The 17,154-nt window shown below is 42.9% G+C and overlaps 1 protein-coding gene across 3 annotated transcripts; it reads right to left on the bottom strand.

Annotated features, from left to right (window-relative positions):
- Positions 1–6,074: 6,074 nt before the first annotated feature.
- Positions 6,075–15,258, bottom strand: LOC106562681 (zymogen granule membrane protein 16). Of its 3 annotated transcripts, none has more exons than XM_014127663.2 (5): positions 15,045–15,258; positions 14,713–14,734; positions 14,514–14,566; positions 7,461–7,626; positions 6,075–7,079 (listed from the first exon to the last, which is right to left on the bottom strand). In XM_014127663.2, exons 3-5 carry the CDS (start codon positions 14,563–14,565, stop codon positions 6,710–6,712), a joined length of 588 nt encoding a protein of 195 aa, XP_013983138.1. In that variant the 5' UTR covers position 14,566; positions 14,713–14,734; positions 15,045–15,258; the 3' UTR covers positions 6,075–6,709. The 3 variants fall into 3 exon arrangements, with proteins under 3 accessions (XP_013983138.1, XP_013983139.1, XP_045575062.1); XM_014127664.2 differs by having other exon boundaries at positions 15,049–15,220; XM_045719106.1 differs by lacking the exons at positions 14,713–14,734; positions 15,045–15,258 and having other exon boundaries at positions 14,514–14,586.
- Positions 15,259–17,154: the final 1,896 nt, after the last annotated feature.

Genomic DNA, 17,154 nt, shown 5'->3' on the forward strand with positions numbered 1-17,154 from the left:
ATTTAGTGATTCTGGTCTGAATATACAGTAGGGAAGCAGTAGTCAAGCTAACGTTTAGGCTCATTGATTAAGCTATAATGTAGCATTGTTCATGGTTTAACAACTATATTTAAAAAAAATCACATATAATTTCTTTAAGATTGGCAGGCATCCCATTGCAGTATCATCCACATTATACTAAATGCAAATAGAAAAAAAATCCATGTTATTTTTGCCCCATTTAAATCAGTGGCTCTTCCTCAAATTAGCTCGGACTCACTGGGACTAAGACAATGTTTTAAGGATGTTTCAACTTATTACGTAAAACAAAGACAATATATTTTTTTTCCTAGTTTCATTCTATCTCACCAAAACTAGTGTCATGACGTTGCCCACTTTGGACACTGCGAGCACCATCCCCCGACCTCTATACTTCTGACACCAGGCTCTGTAAGAGCGATCGTAAATTCCTACGAGGAGACCCTCTCCTCATTGCCCCAGTATAGAGAGAACAAAGGAGTTCTTCCACCTCACAGAACTGGAGAACCAAAGTACATTTATGTTCTGGAGAAGGTATAAAAGATCGGTGAACAATCCAGCAACGAACTGGTCCGTTTGGTACAATTTTGTAAAACTCATGAGAGACAATATGGCTACATTACCATAATCATGTTTATAGAAGAGTCTCAGGTATGAGACTTACATCTAAATGGTTGTATAAAATGAATGAATAAGGATGGAACTGTTTGTGAAATTGTGTAATGTGATTTTGGACTGTTTAATGAAGGAAACTCCAATTCCCTTTGGAGTCTTAACTAAATCCAAGGACCGCCCATGAGCACAGTTATGGTCTGGCGTCATGGGACAGGCCCTTTTCTGCTCTTCCGAATAAAACCCCCACCAAGGTTTTCTATCACCAGACTGAGCTTACCTCAATTACGAGATGGCTAAAGGTTGGAGACCAGCTTACCTCTTGATTAACTTTTAACCATACCACGTGGTTAAACTCTTAGACTATCGATACCGACAGAATAAGAACAAGTCTTTGATATTAATTACTAGTCTGCAGCTAGGAATTCGGTATCATTGAACGCGAAGACCGACAACCGCCGAAACAACTGTCCTATAACGACATTAATGAATGTCACTCTGAACTAGCCATTCTAACCACAACAGAGAGAGAGAGCAGACAAACTCTCCAATAGAAACAACCTTTTCAACAGAGATCCCGACGACACACTGAGCGTAAATATATATATTGATTGCAATTGTTCCCGAATGAGTGAGCGTTCATGTCCAAAAACTTAGTATATCAATTGTTATAATTATCAACTCTGTAGTGCCTTCTCAGCTGACCCCACTCCCCTTTTGTCTAACAAGCCGCCATGCCGGTTTAGCCCACTAGGGCACATTCTCCTATCTTTTCCTTGTAAACTTATTGTCACGTCCTGACCAGTATAGAGGATTATTTGTATTATTTGGTCAGGGCGTGGCAGAGGTATGTTTGTTTTGTATGGTGTTTTTTTTTGTGTATAGCTTAGAGGGGTGTGTTATTTATGTGTTCCGGGGTTTTGTGGTGTATGTTTTAGTATGAGTAGGTTCTAGGTTAAGTTTTCTATGTGCAGATTTGGTTGCTGGACTCTCAATTGGAGGCAGGTGTTTCTAGTTGCCTCTGATTGGGAGTCCTATAAGTAGGTGTGTGTTTTGTTTGTCACTTGTGGGTAGTTGTATGTTAGCACTGCTTTTGTTTAGCCTGCGACACTATTCCTGTCGTGAGTTTTGTTTATTGTTTTTTCCTCGTGTTCACATTCAAAATAAATGATGATGAGCACGCAATCCACTGCATATTGGTCCACTTTGTCCGACAGCAATTTCAACATATCTTCTGACTAAGAGAATCGTGACATATCTAATGTTTGTTATGCGTTTCTGTGAATTACTTAGTAAGACAATTGATGTATGGATGACTCATAGTGAAGACTGGGTTCGTGCAGATAACCAACAATTTACAACGTTTGGAATGAGACTGGCGTGAGGTAAATAATAATTCATTAATTCGAAGACTAATTGATCAGATATTAAAATATCTGAAAGTTATATTAGGAAAATTATAACTTTGTAATCTGAATATTTTCCTTGGTGCCCCGACTTCCTAGTTAATTACAGTTACATGATTAATCAGGTTAATCGTGTAATAATAATTACAGAGTTATTTGAGAAGTATGTCTTCAGCTTTAATGATGCCAAAGACACGACACTAGTTAAGCAACTTTGACTGTTGAAACATTCATATACTGTATAAGCCCCATCTATCAAACTGTCTAATCTAGACCATCCACACAGTCTGTGATTCGCCACAAAGTGGTGTCCCTCCCCACCACTTGTTTTGGTATACAGCTGAACATTGAACAGCTTCCCAAATCCCAGACTGTAGCTTTAACTAAAACATTATGCAGCTTGTCATGCAATGTCAGGCTAGAAGGAGAGCAGACTTAATAGACAACATTTTGATGTTATGAATGAGTATGGCAGATATACAGTTGAAGTCGGAAGTTTACATAAACTTAGGTTGGAGTCATTAATTAAAACTCATTTTTCAACCACTCCACAAATTTCTTATTAACAAACAATAGTTTTGGCAAGTCGGTTAGGACATCTATTTTGTGCATGACACAAGTAATTTTCCCAACAATTGCTTACAGACAGATTATTTAAATTCACTATATCACAATTCCAGTGGGTCATAGGTTTACATACACTAAGTTGACTGTGCCTTTAAACAGCTTGTAAAATTCTAGAAAATGATGTCATGTCTTAAGAAGCTTCTGATAGGCTAATTGACATAATTTGAATCAATTGGAGGTGTACCTGTGGATGTATGTCAAGGCCTGCCTTCAAACTCAGTGCCTCTTTGCTTGACATCATGGGAAAATCAAAAGAAATCAGCTTAGGCCTCAGAAAAAAATGTAGACCTCCACAAGTCTGGTTCATCCTTGGGAGCAATTTCCAAACACCTGAAGGTACCATGTTCATCTGTACAAACAATAGTTGGCAAGTATAAACACCATGGGACCACGCAGCCGTCATACTGCTCAGGAAGGAGACGCGTTCTGTCTCCTAGAGATTAAAATACTTTGGTGCGAAAAGTGCAAATCAATCCCAGAAACAGCAAAGGACCTTGTGAAGATGCTGGAGGAAACAGGTACAGAAGTATCTATATCCACAGTAAAACGAGTCCTATTTCGACATAACCTGAAAGGCCGCTCAGCAAGGAAGAAGCCACTGCTCCAAAACCGCCATAAAAAAGCCGGACTAAGGTTTGCAACTGCACATGGGGACAAAAATGGTACTTTTTGGAGAAATGTCCTCTGGTCTGATGAAACAAAAATAGAACTGTGTGGCCATAATGACCATTGTTATATTTGGAGAAAAAAGGGGGAGGCTTGCAAGTCGAAGAACACCATAACAACCGTGAAGCACGGGGGTGGCAGCATCATGTTGGGGGGGTGCTTTTCTGCAGGAGGGACTGGGGCACTTCACAAAATAGATGGAATCATGAGGACAGAAAATGATGTGATATATTGAAGCAACATCTCAAGACATCAGTCAGGAAGTTAAATCTTGGTCTCAAATGGGTCTTCCAAATGGACAATGATCCCAAGCATACTTCCAAAGTTGTGGCAAAATGGCTTAAGGACAACAAAGTCAAGGTATTGGAGTGGCCATCACAAAGCCCTGACCTCAATCCTATAGAAAATGTGTGGGCAGAATTGAAAAAGTGTGTGCGAGCAAGGAGGCCTACAAACCTGAGTCAGTTACATCAGCTCTGTCAGGAGGAATGGGCCAAAATACACCCAACTTATTGTGGGAAGCTTGTGGAAGGCTACCCAAAACGTTTGACCCAAGTTAAACAATTTAAAGGCAATGCTACCAAATACTAATTGAGTGTATGTAAACTTCTGACCCACTGGGAATGTGATGAAATAAATAAAAGCTAAAATCAATGACATTTCACATTCTTAAAATAAAGTGGTGATCCTAACTGACCTAAGACAGGGAATTTTTACTAGAATTAAATGTCAGGAATTGTGAAAAAACGGAGTTTAAATGTATTTGGCTAAGGTGTATGTAAACTTCTGACTTCATCTGTACGTTCCAGACATTATCGTTGTGTTGGATAGTAGCGCTGGGAATTGCCAGGGACCTCACGATACGATGTTATCACAATACTTAGGTGCTGATATGATATGTATTACGATTCTCACGATTCTACATGTATTACGATTTAACACAGTAATTTTATTGTGATTCGATGTTCCAAATATATTGCTCACTATATGTGTCTGGCAGAGAGAATAGAAAGCATGAGAAAGTAATGGAAATAATATTGCCATTAAAAAATGTGCTTCCTATTTAAAATGAAAATGATGAACAGTCTATGAAGGAGTTTTAGTGCAGGGACAGCCAACTAGCACAACAATAATTGTGTGATATTGTTGATGCGATACGACACGATATATCGTCGAAAAATAATATCCCGATATGTAACTATGGATTTTTTTCTCCTTCATTACAATTGAATAGGCTTGCAGTTATAAATGTAATTCCTTATTGACACCATTGAGGTAGAGTTTGTTAAAATGACAGATTAGCTTATTGTAGCCTCTGGTCACTACTGTATGTATTTTCTGATCATATTACTCCAGTGCTAGCCTCTCTACACTGGTTCCCTGTTAAGGCAAGGGCTGGTTTCAAGGTTTTACTGCCAACCTACAAAGCATTACATGGGCTTGCTCCTACCTATCTTTCCGATTTGGTCCTGCCGTACATTAACATTTTAGTCATTTAGCAGACACTCTTATCCAGAGCGACTTACAGTAGTGAATACATACATTTCATACCATTTCATGAATTAAAAAAAAAAATTGTACTGGCCCCCAGTGGGAATCGAACCCACAACCCTGGCGTTGCACACACCATGCTGGCGTTGCAAACACCATGCTCTACCAACTGAGCCACAGCGAACATACCTACACGTACGCTACGGTCACAAGACGCAGGACTCCTTATTGTCCCGAGAATTTCTAAGCAAACAGCTGGAGGCAGGGCTTTCTCCTATAGAGCTCCATTTTTATGGAATGGACCAGGAGTGTGAAGGTGAACGGAAAGGCACTGGAGCAACGAGCCTGTCCGGTTCCCCTCTCTCCACTGGGATTCTCTGCCTCTAACCCTATTACAGGGGCTGGCTTACTGGTGCTCTTTCATGCCGTCCCTAGGAGGGGTGCGTCACTTGAGTGGCTTGAGTCACTGACGTGATCTTCCTGTCTGGGTTGGCGCCTCCTCTTGGGTTGTGCCGTGGCAGAGATCTTTGTGGGCTATACTCAGCCTTGTCTCAGGATGGTAAGTTGGTGGTTGAAGATATCCCTCTAGTGGTGTGAGGGCTGTGCTTTGGCAAAGTGGGTGGGGTTATATCCTGCCTGTTTGGCCCTGTCTGGGGGTATTGTCGGATGGGGCCACAGTGTCTCCCGACCCCTCCTGTCTCAGCCTCCAGTATTTATGCAGCAGTAGTTTATGTGTCGGGGGACACATAAGTATCCTGTCTTATCCTGTGTGAATAAGTATTTTTTCTCTCTCTCTCTCTCTCTCTCTCTCTCTCTCTCTCTCTCTCTCTCTCGATGTGCTACCTGTCCCAGACCTGCTGTTTTCAACTCTCTAGAGACAGCAGGAGCGGTAGAGATATTCTGAATGATCGGCTATGAAAAGCCAACTGACATTTACTCTTGAGGTGCTGATCTGTTGCACCCTCGACAACCACTGTAATTATTATTATTTGACCCTGTTGGTCATCTATGAACATTTGAACGTCTAATCTCCACCCGGCAAAGCCAGAAGAGGACTGGCCACCCCTCATAGCCGGGATCCTCTCTAGGTTTCTTCCTAGGTTCTGTGCTTCTACACCTGCATTGCTTGCTGTTTGGGGTTTTAGGCTGGGTTTCTGTACTGCACTTTGAGAAATCAGCTGATGTAAGAAGGGCTTTATAAATACATTTGATTTGATTTGATCCTACCAAAAGGAACACAATGAAATATAATGATTAAAGATATGCTTTTTATTAAAATGTCCATAAGCAGATGTAGCAGAAAAGGAACAACAAATAACAAATGCAGCGTGTATAAAATAGTGAAGGTGAAGTACCCTGAGACGCTATTATCTCCCCATAATATTTGATTGTTCAATTAATCAAAGACATAATTAATCCTTTAAATCCCATATGATTCTTTCATTTATTGTGATAAATTGTGATAACCTCAAATGATGTGTAACAACGCATGTGGTCTGTGACCGACGCTGACAGGACAGCTTTAATATTCCTATCTGATGGGCTCTTCATGAGAATTTAAACTCAATGAATTTGAATGTTTAGAAGTATTCTTGTACTGCTTCAAGTGAGGGATCACTTTAAAAATTCTCCCAAAATATTTGAAACATTCAAATTCATTCAGTTTCAATTCTCATGAAGCACCCATCAGATAGTGATATGAAAAACAGTTCTGTCAGCATCTATGTCAATCATCCGTCCAAACATATAGGGTCAGTTTCCTGGACCCAGATTAAGTCACTCCTGGACTAAAAAGCATGTTGAATGGAGAATCTCCATTGAAAGTAACTAGTCCAGGACTAGGCTTAATCTGTATCCGGGATACCATCCCAAAGAGCAAGACATACTTTTTAGGAGTAAGTAGGAGTTACTGTTTCCAGTGCTGTATCCAGAGTACTGTTTCCAGCCCGTTCCATGTACACCAATCCCCAGTGGGCTCCGATGGAGGTGATCCCGGCACCGTTGAAGCGACCGCTGAGCAGCCTCAGCTCATTGCCCATGTTGGCTGGGTAGAAGTTGAAGGAGACTTGGCTAGGCTGGCCGGCTGACAGAGTGCGCCCCGTGTTGGTGGTTAACACCAGCTTGCAGATGTAGTCTACTGGGTTGTACTTCCCAGACACCTCGACGATGGACTCATCATTAAACAGCTCCATCTCCTGCTTTTCACCCCCTTCACGACCAAACACAGGGGACCAGGTGGAGCCGTATCTCAGCTGGAACCTAAAACAGAGGAAGCTTTTCACGTTGGTTGTGTTTTGATAAGGCACATTCAGACCGAGAGAGCATGTAGCGTCAGAGAATATCAAGGAATGACATTTTACATTGTACTCTGGGTAAGATAAGATAACAATATTGTCTGGTCATGTACTGAATATGTAATTTACACAACAATTAAATAAAGAAAGAAAGAAAGACAGAAAGAAAGAAAGAAAGAAAGAAAGAAAGAAAGAAAGAAAGAAAGAAAGAAAGAAAGAAAGAAAGAAAGAGTGAAAGAAAAGTGTGTCTGTTGGGTAGTGTAGTTTGACTGAGTCAGTGGTGTCTGTTGGGTAGTGTAGTTGGACTGAGTCAGTGGTGTCTGTTCATGGGTCAGGGTCTGCTCACCCGCTGATGTAGGCGTTGCTGTTGTAGTAGTAGTAGTAGTAGTAGTAGTTGTTGTTGTTGGTCTCCCACACTCTGACTCCTGTGATGCGTCCCTCACCGTAGGAAGCAAATGGGGTGCCACCTCCTTGACCCACCGCAGAGGAATACGAGTACGGATCTTTGATGGCTAAAATAACATGGGAAATATGTTTACTATATTAATAATTCTATTTTTCTAGCTGCCACCGATCCACGTTTCTTTTTCCATTTGTTATGTCTTGATTGTTCACACCTGGTTCCCATTACATTACTATTATTTCCCTATTTAACCCTCTGGTTCTCATTATGTTTTGTGCGTGATTGTTTCCTGGTTTTTGTGTTAGGATTTGTTATCCTTGCGTGGATTTATTGGCTGATTCTTTTTCCGAGTAAAGTACGTTATTTTACTCAGTTTTGTGTCCTGCGCCTGACTCCGTCCTCACCTCTGCACAACTGACACTTGACAGAATCACGCACCTTTTTTTATGGAGTCAGCAGGTGCACCCAGTCCTCCGGTACCAGTGGAGGAACACGTCCAGCAGCACGCGATGATGCTCCAACATCTTGGCACAGCCATGGATTGCGTGCTGCTCACCATGGAGCAATGGGAAAAAGGGGTTTTTCCCACATCCCCATCAACTTCACTCCAACCCACACCACAACCCACACCGCTGTCCACCCCTCCGTCACCTGGACCCAGTGGGATTCGGCTCTCGCTCCCGAGCGCTTATGATGGGACGGCTGCCGGGTGCCAGGGGTTCCTGCTCCAGTTGGAGCCCTACCTGGCGACCATCCACCCGGCTCCCTCGGGATACTAGAGCGTGTCCACCCTCATCTCCTGTCTGTCGGGGAAGGCGCTTGAGTGGATGATCGAAGACCTTCCGGAAGCGACGGGTGAAATCCTCATAGCGGACCAACGTTGCGTCTATACTTCCCCATTCCGCGTTGGCCCGCTATGAGGATTTCACCCGTCGTTTCCGGGCGGTCTTCGATCATCCACCTGAGGGGAGAGCAGCGGGGGAACGCTTGTTCCATCTCAGACAGGGGATGAGGAGCACACAGGAATTCGCACTGGACTTCAGGACCCTGGCTGCCAGCGCGGGATGGAATGAGAGGGCCCTGATTGACCATTACCGATGTAGTCTACGCGAGGACCTTCATCAGGAGCTGGCCTGCAGGGACACCACCCTTACCCCCGACCAGCTGGTGGATTTATGTATCCGGCTGGATAACCTGTTGGCCACCCGCGGATGTCCGGATCGGGTCCGTCCATTCCATCCCCCAGCGCCTCCTGCACTACCTGTGGCCGCAGAGGACACACTGCTGGTCGGTGCTGGAGAGGTTCCCCAGGAAGTCAAGGCAGCAGGCAGGGCACTGGTGTATCATCCCAGGTGAGTATGCACCCAACTCACCCAGAGCTTCCTGTTGCGCACATGTATATATCTATAGAATTTCCTGAGTTTTCCCCGCATTCCCAGCATAAGGCGCTAGTAGATTCAGGTGCAGCTGGGAACTTTATTGACCGTTCATTTGTTCGTAGATTAGGGATCCCTATTGTTCCTGTTGATGTGCCCTTCCCTGTACATTCCTTAGATAGTCGTCCTTTAGGGTCGGGTCTGATTAGGGAGGTCACAACTCCACTATGTATGATAATGCAGGAGGGTCATGAGGAGAGAATTAGTCTCTTCCTGATAGATTCTCCTGCGTTTCCTGTGGTGTTGGGGTTTCCCTGGTTGGCCCAACATGACTCGTGGCAACAGAGGGCTCGCAAGGGATGGTCACGTCAGTGTTCAGGGAGGTGTATAGGTGTTTCCATAGGTGCAACAACGGTGGAGAGTCCAAACCAGGTCTCCACCATGCACATCCCCCCTGAATATGCTGATTTGGGGCGACTCAACTACCACCCGATCGACGGAGGGATTGTGTGATAAATCTCCTGGTAGATGCAGCACTTCCCAGGAGTCATGTGTATCCTCTGTCACAGGAGGAGACGGCGGCTATGGAAACATATGTCACCGAATCTCTGGGACAGGGATGCATTCGGCCTTCCACTTCACCTGCCTCCTCAAGTTTCTTTTTTGTGAAGAAGAAGGGTGCAGGTTTACGCCTGTGCATTGACTATAGAGGTTTAAATAAGATCACGGTGAAGTATATTTACCCTCTGCCTCTCATAGCCAGTGTGACCGAGTCATTGCATGGGGCGCGCTTCTTCACCAAATTGGATCTCAGGAGTGCTTACAACCTGGTGCGCATCCGGGAGGGGGATGAGTGGAAGACGGCATTTAGTACCACCTCTGGGCACTATGAGTACCTCGTCATGCCGTACGGGTTTATGAATGCTCCATCCGTCTTCCAATCCTTTGTAGACGAGATTTTCAGGGACCTGCACGGGCAGGGTGTAGTGGTGTATATAGATGACATTCTAATATACTCCGCTACACGCGCCGAGCATGTGTCTCTGGTGCGCAAGGTGCTTGGTCGACTGTTGGAACATGACCTGTACGTTAAGGCTGCGAAATGTCTGTTCATCCAACAGTCCGTCTCCTTCCTAGGGTATCGCCTGTCCGAGTCAGCGGTGGAGATGAAGAATGACCGCATTTCAGCCGTGCGTAATGACCGACTCCAACCACGGTAAAGGAGGTGCAGCGGTTCTTAGGGTTTGCCAACTACTACTGGAAGTTTATACGGGGCTTTGGTCAGGTAGTGGCTCCCATTACCTCTTTGCTGAAGGGGGGACCGGTGCGACTGCAGTGGTCAGCTGGGGCGGACAGGGCTTTTGGTCACCTGAAGGCTCTGTTTACCTCGGCTCCTGTGTTGGCTCATCCTGATCCCTCCTTAGCGTTCATAGTAGAGGTGGACGCGTCCGAGGCTGGGATAGGAGCTGTGCTGTCTCAGCGCTCGGGTACGCCACCTAAACTGCACCTCTGTGCGTTCTTTTCGAAGAAGCTCAGCCCAGCGGAGCAAAACTTGGCCCTGTCCGGGGGTATCATCGGATGGGGCCACAGTGTCTTCTGATCCCTCCTGTCTCAGCCTCCAGTATTTATGCTGCAGTAGTTTATGTGTCGGGGGGCTAGGGTCAGTCTGTTACATCTGGAGTATTTCTCTTGTCTTATCCGGTGTCCTGTGTGAATTTAAATATGCTCTCTCTAATTCTCCCTTTCTCTCTTTCTGTCTTTCTCTCGGAGGACCTGAGCCCTAGGACCATGCCTCAGGACTACCTGGTATGATGACTCCTTGCTGTCCCCAGTCCACCTGGCCGTGCTGCTGCTCCAGTTTCAACTGTTCTGCCTGCGGCTATGGAACCCTGACCTGTTCACCGGACGTGCTTGTTGCACCCTCGACAACTACTATGATTATTATTATTTGACCATGCTGGTCATTTATGAACATTTTAACATTTTAACATTTTGACCATGTTCTGTTATAATATCCACCCTGCACAGCCAGAAGAGGACTGGCCACCCCTCATAGCCTGGTTCCTCTCTAGGTTTCTTCCTAGGTTTTTGGCCTTTCTAGGGAGTTTTTCCTAGGGAGTTTTTCCTAGCCACCGTGCTTCTTTCACATGCTTTGCTTGCTGTTTGGGGTTTTAGGCTGGGTTTCTGTACAGCACTTTGAGAATATCAGCTGATGTACGAAGGGCTATATAAAAATAAATTTGATTTGATTTGATTTGATGTGGGGGACCAGGAGCTGTTGGCTGTTGTCGGGGCTCTGAAAGCGTGGAGGCATTGGCTTGAGGGGGCTAAACACCATTTTCTCATTTGGACTGACCACTGTCGTGTCTTTGGGATCATTAAAACGGAAGACATGTTTATCAAATAACTCTCTGTGATTATTATTACGCGATTAAACTGATTAATCGTGTAACTGTAATTAACTAGGAGGTCGGGGCATCAAGGAAAATATTCAGATTACAAAATTATAATTTTCCTAATATAACTTTCAGATATCATACTATCTGATCTGAGTCTTCTGATTAATGATGTGTTATTTACCTCACGTCAGTCTCATTCCAAACGTTGTAAATTGTTGGTTATCTGCACGAACCCAGTCTTCACTATGAGTCATCCATACATCAATTGTCTTAAAATCGTTTATTTACTAATCTAAGTAATTCACAGAAATGCATAACAAAACATATGGTTACAAGGAAATGATAGGAGAATGTGCCCTACGATTTCCTGAACATCAACGCCATAGTAAAACGCTGTTTTTGGATATAAATATGAACTTGATAGAACTAAAAATGCATGTATTGTCTAACATAATGTCCTAGGAGTGTCATCTGATGGAGATTGTCAAAGGTTAGTGCATCATTTTAGCTGGTTTTATGGTTTTGGTGACGCCTGTCTTTGAATTGACAAAACATTACACACAGCTATTGTCAATGTACTCTCCTAACATAATCTAACTTTATGCTTTCGCCGTAAAACCTTTTTGAAATCGGACAACGTGGTTAGATTAAGGAGATGTGTATCTTTCAAAGAGTGTAAGATAGTTGTATGTTTGAAAAATTTGAATTTTGACATTTATTTGGTTTCAAATTTGCCGCTCTTGAAATGCACCTGCTGTTGATAGGGTGCACCACGGGTGGCACGCTAGCGTCCCACATAGCCCCAAGAGGTTAACGCAGAGGCTGCAGACCTCACGTACCCGGAACAGACTTGGTTACATTTCGTCACTGACTTATATTGTGGCGAGGGGAGAAGGGTGTGTTTCATCGTTTATAACCCCTGTCTCTTCACAGGGGCGGGCCACTGATTGGTCAGGGCTCTTTCCTTATGAAATCCCAATTCTCTCATTTGGAAGCTAAAATTACATTTAATCTCCTAACAAACAGTTTCAATATCAAACATTTAAATTGCACAACAATTCCATGTGAATCTGATAACTAAAATGTGTAGACTTTCCCAGGTACAGTTTATGTCGTCCTGTCATCAGTCATAATGTCTCAGATGACAACCGAACTGACATCCATACTCATTACGTACCTGATATACAACTGGTTCTATTACCGTAATATGGTTCCCCCCCCACTTGTTTGATGTTCCCAGACTCTCTATATTTAACCTCTCTAGGGTAGGGGGCAGTATTTTCACGGCCGGATGAAAAACGTACCCAAATTAAACGGCCTACTACTCGGGCCCAGGAACGAGAATATGCATATTATTAGTAGATTTGGATAGGAAACACTCTGAAGGTTCTAAAACTGTTTGAATGATGTCTGTGAGTATAACAGAACTCATATGGCAGGCAAAAACCTGAGAAAAATCTAACCAGGAAGGGAGAATTCTGGTGCTTGTAGTCCTTTCAAGTCATTGCCTATCGAACACTCAGTGATTAGGGTTCATTTTGCACTTCCTAAGGCTTCCACTAGATGTCAACAGTCTTTAGAAAGTTGTTTGAGGCGTCTATGATGAACAGAGAGCGAACAGAGGAAGTTGGAAGTTGTTGACTCAGGAAGGTACTGGCGTTCATTGGCGCGCATTCACATGAGAGTTAGCTGTGTTCCAAAATGTTTTTCAAGACAATGGAATCGTCCGGTTGGAATATTTTTGAAGTTCTAAGTGATAAAGGCCCTAAAGATTGATGCTATACAATGTTTGACATGTTTGAACGAACGTAAATTGAACATTTTTTACTTTTCGTCGTGACATTTTCCGCGTGCTTCCTACACTTGGAGTAGCTTACTGAACGCGCTAACAACAAGGACCTATTGGGACTTTATCGAACAAAGCAACATTTATTGTGGACCTTGGATTCCTGGAAGTGCCTTCTGATGAAGATCATCAAAGGTAAGTGAATATTTCTAATGCTATTTATGATTTTAGATGACTCCAAAATGGCGGGTATCTGTATTGCCTAGTGTATTTTTCTGAGCACAGTACTCAGATTGAAGCTTTTTTGAAATCTGTCACAGCGTTTGCATAAAGGAGATGTTCATCTATAATTCTTTGAATAACAGTTTAATATTTTATCAACGTTTATGGTGAGTATTTTTGGAAATTGTTGTGCTGATTCACCGGCAGTATTGGAGGCAAAATATTTTCTGAACATCACGCACCAATGTAAAATGGGGTTTATGGATATAAATATGAACTTTATCGAACAAAAAATGCATGTATTGTCTAACATGAGGTCCTTGGAGTGTCATCTGATGAAGATCGTCAAAGGTTAGTGCATAATTTTAGCTGGTTTTCTGGTTTTTGTGATGCCTGTCCTTGCTAGGAAAATGGCTGGGTGCTTTTCCTTGTGTTGGAACTGTCCTAACATAATCTAACTTTATGCTTTCACCATAAAGCCTTTTTGAAATCGGACAATGTGGTTACATTAAGGAGACGTGTACCTTTAAAATGGTGTAAAATAGTCCTTTGTTTGAAAACTTTGAATTATGACATTTTGTGGTTTTTAATTTGGTGCTCTGATTTTTCACTGGCTGTTGAAAAGTGTGAACCGTGGGTGGTGTCCCACCTGCCCAAGAGAGGTTAACAAAGGCTATTCAAAAGTCCTTCAGTAGGGTCAGAGAGAGAGGGGAAGGGAGAAAAGTATTTATGGGGGGTAAACCCATAAACCTTTCTCACAGGCCAACGTCATGACACCACCGCAATCTGGAGTACATCTGGGCCAGCGAGGAGAATGAATCCTCGCCAGGCAAGGTGGGTCATGTTTTTCACCCGTTTTGTGTTCACTCTATCCTACAGACCAGGTTCCCAGAACGCTAAGGCAGACACACTGTCTCGGATATATGACACAGAGGAGCGGTCCACGGATCCCACTCCCATAATTCCGGCTTCTTGCCTGTTGGCACCGGTTGTATGGGAGGTTGACGCGGATATCAAGCGGGCGTTACGTGCGGAGCCCACTCCCCCCCAGTGTCCATTTGGACGTAAGTGGGAGGGAGTGGGATTTATTGGCTGATTTTTTTCCGAGTAAAGTACGTTATTTTACTCACATCTGCACAACTGACACTTGACATGGTGAAAGCACAAAAGCTATTTTATCATTATAATTCAGAATTGCATTTTAATTACTCACGCATTGCCAAGCAGCTAGCCAAGAACACTGTGACAACCAGGATTGAGAACATTCTGCAAAAGGGAGGCATCATTACTTAAGACCTTTAATTTCAGTCAGTTTCACTCTCACTCCATTTCACTTTAAATGGTAAAACTTGAAATAATGTAGTTAATAATGTTTTTCATAGTAGTTTGTCAAAACAACTAAGTCCTTTTACCTGTCAGGTCAACCAGTGTTTCCTAGGAGGGAAAAGAAAATAACCTTTTCGAATTGTGACGTAACAAACAACAAACCATTCTTGAATGTGAAATGTTATAAAACAGCTCTAAAAAGTTGAACCTAATCTTGTTTACTACAATCACTATTGTAGTGCTAAGCTACTGTCACATTCAAAATAATGTCAGATCATTGAATCTAAATTTAGAGGCAAAAGGGCCAACATGTTTGTGCCCAAGTACCAAGAGATAATGAGTATTAACTTCATAATATTTCCCACACCAGTATCATGCATTGAATACAAGTTTTCTATTTAGTTAGTTGTGTAGTTACCCACAGTGCTATCTTGAGATGTGTGTGAAAACCTGTGAAAGCTTGTTATCTCTGTCTCTGCAAGGTCCTTCTAGTCTACTGCTTCCTCTTAGAACTGCATTTATACCTGCTGAACATTCCATCAGCTCTAGATGGAAGGAGCATGACAAAGAACACCTTTAGTCAGTCACTATAGAGAAGTCAGACATTGTTTTCTAATTGGTCGAGGCTACTTTGGGAGGGAGTACCAAGGAAATACTATAAGGAAACAAGCATCTTTCTGGTAAGAAGAAGGGCGGGGGTGTATGACTTATGATTAGCGAGACGTGGTGTGATCATAACAACATACAGGAACTCAAGTCCTTCTGTTCACCCGACTTAGAATTCCTCACAATCAAATGCCGACCGCATTATCTACCTAGAGAATTCTCTTCGATTATAATCACAGCCGCATATATCCCCCCTAAGCAGACACATCGATGGCCCTGAAACGAACTTCATTTGACTCTATGTAAACTGGAAACCACGTATACTGAGGCTGCTTTTATTGTAGCTGGGGATTTTAACAAGGCTAATCTGAAAACAAGGCTGCCTAAATTCTATCAGCATATCGATTGCGCTACCAGGGCTGGCAAAACCCTAGATCATTGCTATTCTAACTTCCGTGACGCATAAGGCCCTCCCCCGCCCTCCTTTCGGAAAAGCTGACCACGACTCCATTTTGTTGCTTCCAGCCTGTAGACAGAAACTAAAACAGGAATCTCCCGCACTCAGGTCTGTTCAACACTGGTCCGACCAATCGGATTCCACTCTTCAAGATTGCTTCGATCACGTGGACTGGGATATGTTCCGCATTGTGGCGAACAACAACATTGACGAATACGCTGAGTCGGTGAGTGGGTTTATTAGCAAGTGCATCGGCGATGTTGTACCCACAGCGTCTATTAAGACATTCCCAAACCAGAAACCGTGGATTGATGGCAGCATTCGTGCAAAACTGAAAGCGCGAACCACTGCTTTTAATCAGGGCAAGGTGACCGGAAACATGACCGAATACAAACAATGTAGCTATACCCTCCGCAAGGCAATTAACCTCTATGGGCTAGGTGGGGCGCTAGCGTGCCACCCGTGGTGCACTCCATCAACAGCAGGTGCATTTCAAGAGCGGCAAATTTGAATCCAAATAAATGTCAAAATTCAAATTTTTCAAACATACAACTATTTTACACCCTTTGAAAGATAAACATCTCCTTAATGTAACAACGTTTTACGATTTCAAAAAGGTTTTACGGCGAAAGCATAAATTTAGAGTATGTTAGGACAGTACATTTACAAGAGTTGTGTGTAATGTTTTGTCAAGTCAAAGACAGGGTCACCAAAACCATAAAACCAGCTAAAATGATGCACTAACCTTTTACAATCTCCATCAGATGACACTCCTAGGACATTATGTTAGACAATGCATGCATTTTTAGTTCTATCAAGTTCATATTTATATCCAAAAACAGCGTTTTACTATGGCATTGATGTTGAGGAAATCGTTTCCCTCCAATAACCGGCAGTCAAGTCAGCGTCACAAATTAAATAATTAAAATTAGAAAACATTGGTAAAATATTATATTGTCATTTAAAGAATTATAGATTTACATCTCTTGAACGCAATCAACTTGCCAGATTTAAAAATAACCTTACTGGGAAATCACACTTTGCAATAATCTGAGCACTGCGCCCAGAAAAATACGGCGTTGCGATACAGACTAGACGTCATGTTGGGGAGATCTAAAATCGAAAATACTATGTAAATAATCCATTACCTTTGATTCTCTTCATCAGATGTCACTTCCAGGTATCACAGGTCCATAACGAATGTAGTTTTGTTCAAAAAAGCTCATCATTTATGTCCAAAAATCTCCGTCTTGTTAGCACATGATCTAAGCCAGCCGGACTTCTCGTCATGAACGAGGGGAAAAAATATATTTACGTTCGTTCAAACATGTCAAACGTTGTATAGCATAAATCATTAGGGCCTTTTTAACCAGAACATGAATAATATTCAAGGTGGACGAATGCATACTCTTTTATAACGTATTGGAACGAGGGTACCCAACATGAACTCGCGCGCCAGGTGTCT

Source organism: Salmo salar, chromosome ssa05 (assembly GCF_905237065.1).
Source record: "Salmo salar chromosome ssa05, Ssal_v3.1, whole genome shotgun sequence".
NCBI lineage: Eukaryota > Metazoa > Chordata > Actinopteri > Salmoniformes > Salmonidae > Salmo > Salmo salar.